Raw genomic sequence first — 9,271 nt, forward strand, 5'->3', positions numbered from 1 at the left:
CTATGGACTCCTCATCTCATCTCCACTCTCCTTTCTTTCACATCCTCTCCCATTAATGGTGGCACCAAGCGGGAAGTCCTCTTGGCCGGTTTCTCATCACGCTGCATCATTAATGTCGACCACACAGGCACTATCTTGGTTCAGGGTTCTCAACCCAACCTCCTCCTCGTTGACCGGCGCCTGCCGTCCCTCATTAACTTCCTTCCCTCACCTGCCTTTCCCCCCTACCACTCCTTCTGTCCCTCACCCTCTGACTGGTATACCACGTCCCTGTACTCCACCTCAGAAAACCTTCAAAGGCGGAGACCTACTTCACCTGGCTACTCTTAATGCCCGCTCAGCCAACAAACACTCGGCTGACATTTGCCCGTTACTTGAAGATACTGACCTCGACATTCTCGCGCTTACCGAGGCATGGTTCAATGTCAGCTGAGTCACTGCTTTGGACTCCCTTCTCCCCGATGGCTTCAAGATAATTTCCAAGTCATAACCTCGCCGTGCTGGCAGTGGGGTTGCCTTCATCTTCCCCGAGTGGGCTCCTTCTTCCGTCATACCCACCCAGCTCTACTCTTCGTTTGAGAGCGTGGTCTGCAAGTTGGTCATCTCTCCCTCCTCCTCTCTGATTATTCCTAGTATCTGCAGGCCTCCCAGTGCTACCACCCTGTTCCTCTCTGAATGGGCTGATTTTTGTACCACTCTACTCTCAACCATCTCCAATCTCCACATCATGGGCGATTTCAACATCCAATTGGACTCCCCTGTCACAGCATCCACTCTCTTCTGTGACCTCTGCACCTCACTATCCCTCTCCATTCTCCCTTCTGACCCAAACCACTTAGTTGGACACACTCTAGATGCCCTCATCCGTTCTGACCTCTCTCTCTCCCTCCCCCTCTGATCACTCCATTCTCTTGGTCAGACCATTCTCTCCTCTCCTCTCACCAGGGTTCCCTTGGCCCTCGGACCGCACCTCCAAAAGCCCTGCCAACCTCGTTCACGTACATCCGTCTGATGAAACAGGTGTCAGTTGCTGCCTTCGCATCCACCTTCATCCCCCTTTCCCCCCCAGACGCTACCACCGACTCTGCTCTCAACGACCTCCATTTAGCCATAACCAACACCCTTGCCATTCTTGCCCCAGTCATGAGGACCCGGCTGAAACCTGCCTCCAAACGTAACACCTGGTATGACTCTGAACTTGAAGCCCTGAAACGCAAGTGCAGAGCTGCGAAACGGAAGTGGCAAACCTCAGGCTCACCCTCTGACAGACTGGCCTGCTGCCTGCTCCAAAGGTAATACAGATTCTCCATCCGTGCCAAGAAAAGAGCCCACATCCAGGGACGAGTATCTGGTGTATCCAACAACACGGATGAACTTTTTAAAATCTGCAGGGAACTAGCCAACCCTTCTGCAGTCTCTTCCTCCCCTGTTCCATCCCAGATCCTTTGCAACACACTGGCCACACACTTCACTAAAAGTCTCAACATCCCGAGTATCCTTGCTACCCTCACGCCCAAGCCGTCCCTCACTCCCTTGCCTCTTATTGCTCCTCACCTTTCGTCTTCCTCTCTCCTCCTTGTCCCCTGTCACGCCTGAAGAAGCCACCAGAGTTGTACGCTCCATGAACGTCTCTTCCAAACAAGTTTCCCCTTGCTCCTCCAGAACCATCAAGGACAACATTGGCTCCCTTGCCCCTGTATTCACTGATCTCTGCAACCACTCTTGCCATTGGATCTTTTAGCTCCTCCCTCAAGCACTCCCTTGTGTGCCCCCTTATGAAAAAACCTTCAGCAGACCCTACATGTCCAGCCAACTACCACTCTATTTCTATCACCCCCCTTCCTTGGGAAACTGCTGGATATGCTGGCCTTTCCACAACTTACCTCACACACTGAAGTTGTTGGTGGTCTCCACGACCATCAATCTGGATTTCGAGCATCCAGGGGCAGGGAAACTGCTCTTCTGAACTCATGTGCAGAACTGATTGCATCTCTGAACTCTAACTCTCTAGCTGTCTTCATCCTACTCAATCGCTCCTCTGCCTTCTACACGACCAACCATTCTATCCTCATAAAATGGCTCCATGATACACTTGGTATCGCGGAGCGGGCACTAGACTGGCTAACCTTCCTAACTGACCGTTTGTCACATGTCATTCTGGACACCATCTCACCTACTTCCTTCTCCACCGGTGGGGTCCCACAGTGCTCAAACCTCTCCTATTGGGTCTTCAACACTTATCTTGCTCAGCTGGCACTCCTCATTTCCACCTTCTCCACCAACTTCCAATGCTAGGCAGATAACACACAACTCTTTTTCAAACTTCCTTCTGACCCTTTTGCATCTTCCATCATCACTGACTGCATATCTCCATCCAGTCCTGGCTCACTTCCAATGCCAGCAACACTGAGATCATTCCCATTGGGACCCCTGCTCCCTCTTTGTTCCTCTCACTCTGGCCATCCTCCATGTGCTCTCCCCCTGCTTCTTTATCCAAAGCTATAAACCTTGGAGTCATCTTTGACTCCTCCCTCTCCTTCCTCCCTCACTATCAGGACATTGCCAAGAAGTCCCACTTTCCAACTCTTCCTTCTCAAAGGAATTCTCCCTTTTCTCACTTTCCCCCAGAGGCTCAATGTTACCTGAGCACTGGTTCTCACTAGGCTTGACTATTGCAATAGCCTTTACCCAAATGTACCTTCCTCCCCTCTACGACCCCTCCAGCTAATCCAGAACAGGGTAGCGAGCCTTAATCCCAAGGACCGCATCTCTCCCGCCCTAAAAACTCTTCCCTGGCTCACGGTTGCTGCACGGGTTGAATTCAAATCCCTCTGCATCATCCACAAGGCTGACTGGGGCCTGGGACCACGGCATCTGCAACTTTCTCTTACCAAATACTCTCCCTCTACGGTCCTCTGGCACCAACTGTATGTGTGTAAAGCGTTTTGCTAATCAGAGGGCCGGAGGTCGATCACTTTCTTCAGCTGGCTCCCTCTTATGTAACAACCTCCCCCTTCCTCTTCGTCTTGAGTAGGACTTCCTCAAATTCCAGAAGCTCCTCAAGACTTTGCTCTTCACCTCCTCCTTCCCTTCTTCCCTCCTCTGCTAATCTCACAGTCGCTGTGATTGGTGACCAGGGCCCTTATGTACCCACACCCAATCGCCCCACCCTCTGCCTACCTCAGCACTTGCCTCAGCACCCACCGGCCTTCGTCCTGTAGGCTTGCACTATCTACCTAATGCGGCTCTAGGCTGCATAGCACTTCATCTGCTGCTCACCCACAAGCACAGACATTCCAGAACCTACCCCCACTCCCACTTCTCCTCATCTCGCTGCACTTGCACGTTCTGACTACTCACAAGGCATAGTAGGTTCGTCTTTATCTTCCACTATATTTGTTTTCAATCCCATGTTCCCTCCCTGTTGCCCTGTGGGTGCTTTGAAACTTACTGTATAAGCGCCTAACAAATGCACAATAACTCAAATAACTATAATCCGTTTGCTGGCGATACTTGTTTCTTTCTCATTCCCCTCCTTCACCCCTGAAATTTTTGAAGGCATAACCAATTGCCTAACCTCCATCCATGGATCTATAATGCATTATGCTCAACTCCTAAAAAACAGATGTTACCTTTCTCCCTGCCTCAACATACAAACGAACCCTCACATCTCCCTTCGCTTTCCCCCCCAGAGTGGTCATTCAATATTTACAAAGTTGAATCTGGCTGCAGTGGCTGTGAGAAATTCAAAGAATTTCCTTTGAATTTCTCACAGCCACTGCAACCTGATTCAACTTCGTAAATATTCGAAAAACCTGCTTGACACATTGCACACAATACAATTAAAACACTTTTCTCTACTCATGAGATTAGCAAACTTGATTACTGACCGAGGCTACTTTTTGGTCTGCCCTTCTACTCGTTTGTTCCCCTCAACCTCAGCTTTGCGACAGGCACCTTTTTCTACCTTCGTAGTTCCTCTTCCAGCTCCGCCTACTGTCAGCTTGATTGATGGCTCTACATGCAAAATCACATTCTTTAAATTCATACTTTGTCAGTAAATCCAGGTTTCCCCCCACCAACTGCAGCTCACTATTCTCTCCCTCTTGAACTCTCCACCACCTGTCTATGCACAACCTATCAGTGCACCGCCTCACCTGTGCCTTATCCTTTTGCCTACTTGACCCACCACAACAGAAAGAATACTCTTCCCCCAGCCCTCAAAGCCATCTCTTCAGTGGAACTCTTCAAAATGTGGGCCAAACTCCACATGCCAGCGATGGAAAGAACTCCAAACCTTGCCACCACCCTATACAAATTAATCGCTCAATCAGCATCAAGTGCGTGTTGCCCTCAGGACTACTTTATGTAATTTGCAACTGTGTAAATACTGGTCTCTCGCTGCCAATGTGAAAACAAATATTATGTTCTCCAGTCCCTGTCCCGGTATATGGTCTCCCTAATGCCCATTCACAACTGGGAATGCACCACTCAATCAGCCAATGCCTTTATTTAAAATATACAACTTACCATAGGCATAGCTCTGAACCCACCTGCTTTTGGCGTGGGTCACACAATTTGCAATAACCTGGCTCACACATCAGCTCTCCCATACGTCCATTCACTCCAGGGGTGTTGCTAGGACTGGAAAAGACCCGTGGCTACGCTACTGCCGGAACTGTCGGGACTGGGGGCTAGCTAGCCTTTTGGTTGTAGTTCCTGACATTCTATCTGGGGCTACAACCAAAAGAACAGGGGCTATAGCCCCCTTAGCAACGCCTCTGCGTCTCACCCGCCCCAAAAATAAAAAACAGGTATTTTCATCTTGACAACATAGAAGGTTGAGAGTTAGGCCCTAGGACTGCCTATACTCTATTATTGCCCACTTTGTAAGTTACTAATGTTCTAAATGACACACTGTTCCTCAATAAATGCAAACCATCTCCCTCTAATCTATACTTGTGCCACTAGTTTTGGCAAGACTAGAGCACCAGTTAATAGTAAAAACTAACAATACAGATCATTTGTATGTATACTGCAAAGTTATTTGTCTCTTGGCTTTCTTGTCATGGTTAATTATTCTAATTTAAGTTTCTCCTATGATGCTGTGTTCTATGGTGCCAACTGAACAAGGTAGCACGCAGCTCATCATGGCGAAGACCCTGTGACACCAGCCATACTGTGGCAAGTCCACACAGACCATGAAGAAGCCTAACCCATGACTACATACACAACCCGAGAAGATGGAATACTGAGGTTCACGCCTTGGTATCCAATCACCGCTGATGGATCAAATCTATCAGCAAGAAGGACAGCAGCAGCCCACCCTGCCTGCCAAGCTCTACCTGTCTGTGTGTGCCTGTGGCATGGTGCCCAACGGCCCAGCTGCTGAGGCAGAGGCACTCTAGAGATCCATTGATCATTCAACCCTCCTCGCTTCGTTGATCTGCTGCAACTGCTTGCAGTGTGTGGTGTGTTCTGCTTTTGCGTGTGTGTGCTGCTTTTCCTCCCATCCAGGCAACTGGAAGCTGGGACATATTTAGCTAATTTTGGATGCTGTTAATTGTAGTCAACTAGGACTACAAATGCTGGGAATTGTAGTTTTCACTCACACTTTTTGCATGTTCAGTGCTATAGTTTTCCCTTCCCCAGTTATGGTCTTGCGCATATGCCAACCATTTTCGGTAAAGGCAGTCCAGGCTTTTTTAACTTTGCATTCTGGGACTCGTAGTTATAACGGGGAAACCAGGGGTATAAGTGCCAGAATCAACTTAAAGAGGCTGGAAGGCCATCTCCGAATGCCATTGTGTGTGGGTGCTGTTGTAGAGATGGGAATGATCGGGCCCCTTTAAGGACACGAGACGTGATGAGGGGAGGGTATTAATCTTAAGGATATTTATACTGCGCACTGTCACCACCGGGGGTCGGTTGGGGTATGCTAGTAGTACAAAGTGTAGAGAAAAAGAAAGGGAGCTGTGATGTGCTGTTGGCAGCTTCAGTTCGGTTAACACTGTTCACTGAGATTTTTGGTGTGGTATCCGGTTGGTATCCATTGTGTGCTGTTGTGTAATGCTACGCGTGGTTTGTTTGTTGTTGTAGTGAAGTGCATGCAGTTTTAGAGTTATGGTTGTGTTTAGTTGGTGCATGCAGAGGGGTGAGGTTTTAATAGGGTTAATTATTAGCATTGTTGTCTGAAGAGACGCACACTCATTTTGTGGGTCCTCTCTCGTGTGAATCAAGGTAATATTCACAATCCTCTCTGGATGCGATGCAGGCTAATATCATAGCTCTCAACTCACATGCTTTTGGCGGGTGTCATCTGCCTGGCAAAGAGCTGACTCACCCGCCAAGCCCCCTGCACGCCCATTCGTTACAATGGGCTCTCACCCACCAAAAACAAAATCGGGTGTTTTCACCCGCCTTTGCGACAGAAATGGTTGAGAGCTATGCTAATAGTCACAGTTCTATCTTAATGTGGCACAGGCTAATAATCATAGTCCTCTAGGTGTCACTCAAGGTAATATTCACAATCCTCTCTGCATGCGACGCATGCTAATATTCGCAGTTTTATTTTTGTGTAACAGGTTAATAATCACAGTCCTCTTTATGTGTGACTTAAGGTAATATACACAAACCTCTCTGGATGTGATACAGGCTAATAAGTGCAGTTCTATTTTAGTGTGGCACAGGATAATATTCACAGTGTTGCGCGCTAGCAGAGGGGCGGGGAAGGGGAGGACAGGAAACAAGAAAGTGTATTACGAAAATAAAGAGAATGAGGGTTTGCAGGCCTCTCTCTGCCTGCAGCTGAGGAGACTGCCTGCACATGTCAGCAACAATACCTTTATTTGAATTAGTGTAAGGTTTCCAAATGCAAAAACGCACTGTAAAAATGGTAAATGCGTTTTTTGAGGGAACGGTTTCACTTGGTGCATTATTGCGCACATAGACACGATCACAGAATCAATATAATTTACCTTTTTAGCATATGGGATGGGCACGTGGGCGGAGTCTTACGTGGTTATAGGCGGAGCATAAATCTCAGTGTTTTCGATTTTCAAATGGAGGCAGTGAAAGGTATGTTCAAACGTTGTCTTGTGGACCTGTGGCTGGAGGCCATGTATGATGATTATGTACATGTGGCGATGGTGCACTCAAAAATGAATACTATTTAAACCGGCAGAACCTCAAACTATATATGCAATTTATCTCGAAAACAAATCTGCACAAGGAAACTTAGTCAACGAATAACCGGGAGCAGTTAACCAGTAACTTGCGTGAACACGGGGAGCCGACTGTTGGAAACATGCACATTTGGAACCGAACCCGCGTAGAGACAACTTGTCCTCCGTTTTGGAACGTGCGACTGAAGGCTCATATGGTTATTGTTTGCCTGATTCCAACATGGCCGCCGCACGGACACACGCACCTGTGGCGAGCCGTGAAGTGATTGTTTATGGTTCGTAGTGAACACTTATAGGGAGAGGGTCACCCAGCCCCCTTCACTTACCGATTGCAGATAGATGTTCCAGAGCCGCAGACACCGCGGGGGACTCCGTTAGTGGGTCCGAGCCGAATGCTCTGATAATCTCTGCCATCCTGCTTGAGGGCTTCACTTTCAGACCAGCTCGACTGACCGCTGTTATCAATTGCCATGTTGTCATGGTTATGTGACGCAAGCGGTACTTGTGGAGACTGTTATTGCTACTGATTTATTGCTTTACGTGGGTTGCGAAATCTAGTGAAAGCCGTGACCTTTTGGGTGTAGCCTTATTCACATGAACTCAAAGTGCATTTTGAGAACATAAGAATTACCACATAAGTTTATATTTAAATGTCTGTGATTGTGATTCATGCATGAAAGCTCCTCAGCACACTGCTTATATATGTCACAACACCTACCCTAACAGTAACATGCAAACCATAGAGATATATATACTCATGCGGACCCACTTATGACTATTCAGATTTTGAACACATTCGTTCCAGAAAGTCATAATTCTAAAAAAGACAGGGAGGAAAAGGATTATGCTTCTCTTTCAAGTTTACTACTGAAGCAGCAATGAACAAACAAATAATATGAATGATAACAAAGATCAAAACTACAACTTCCAGTGAAGATAAGAGTCTTTGGTAGTCCCAATATTATTGGTCTCTTAACTGACCACGTGACCAGCATAACCAATCAGCCCCTTCTATGTCCTTAAACATGCTGAACATCCTCCTTCACTTTCTCTTTCTTTGCTTGATCGAAATGGCGTACACTGTTAACCACAATCCTGTTGCATGGTCGATGCCGTCCCTCAACTACCCGATGACTTGGAGTCCACCACCGTACCTAGTATGACAAAATATATTGGGTGAATGTAAGTCGAAAAAGGGTGGGCCAATCGTATATTACCAATAATTCAAAATGTATAACTTTGTACATTTATATAATTTATACATTTATATCCATTATATCATCAATACATCTTTATGCATTTATTTTAATACCATGTTCAACATTTCTCATTGGATATACGATTGTAAGGGTGCGATAATCCTTCGCCTCTATGTCTTTAATAGAAATATGACTTCCTGCAACAAATGTGTTGAAAATCCGAATTCTGTATCAAGACCGGAGGCTCGGATTATGCTTGTTTTAGCTTACTCACCACTAACGATGCCATACTCTCCATTAGTTTAAAATAGAAAGTCTTAAAAGTCGATTAATTCAACCAATCTGCTAATCTCATGATGTCTTCTGCTCTGGCCTCTATTTTATAGGCCTTGGTGGCCATCGCTCCCCTCACAGAGTGAGCACCGTCACTCACTATGTCAATGCCTGCCTGTACCATCACCCATCAAGGCCATCTGGCTATTGTTTACTGGTGTTACAGCCTTGTATGGCTTCCATAATGCTATGAACAATTGGGATAACCCTGGGGGTCTCTTTTCCCTCGTAATATCTTTGTATGCTGTCAAACATATAATCGAGCATCGTTTGCGCTGCCCTGGACAAGAATCATATGATAAACATTTCAATCCTGTCTTAGTCCTTCTCGCTATGAAGAAGGTCACCCCATTCGGTGATCTACTTTTCCTGTTCACCTCCAACGCTCTAATGTCCGAAGATCTCTTACATGACAACAGACATAGAAGCATGGGTAGTTTGGCTGATATGGCCTTCCTGGATAAATCCTGGTTGGAAGAATAGTTTCAATACTGTGTCCACATGCCACAGTTGAGTGTATCTTTCTCTGGGAGGTCTGGACATTTTCACTCCTCT

The 9,271-nt window shown here is 46.8% G+C and overlaps 1 protein-coding gene across 1 annotated transcript in view; it reads right to left on the reverse strand.

Annotated features, from left to right (window-relative positions):
• Nucleotides 1–7,656, reverse strand: part of CCDC175 (coiled-coil domain containing 175) — an 814,258-nt gene extending 806,602 nt beyond the window's left edge. Inside the window, exon 1 of the mRNA XM_069638898.1 lies at nucleotides 7,511–7,656. Coding sequence (XP_069494999.1) covers nucleotides 7,511–7,598 — 88 coding nt within the window. The 5' untranslated portion in view covers nucleotides 7,599–7,656. The remainder of the gene's footprint in view (nucleotides 1–7,510) is intronic.
• Between the last annotated feature and the right edge of the window lie 1,615 nt (nucleotides 7,657–9,271).

The sequence above is a fragment of the Ambystoma mexicanum genome, chromosome 14 (assembly GCF_040938575.1).
Source record: "Ambystoma mexicanum isolate Mex_15411 chromosome 14, UKY_AmexF1_1, whole genome shotgun sequence".
NCBI classification, from domain to species: domain Eukaryota; kingdom Metazoa; phylum Chordata; class Amphibia; order Caudata; family Ambystomatidae; genus Ambystoma; species Ambystoma mexicanum.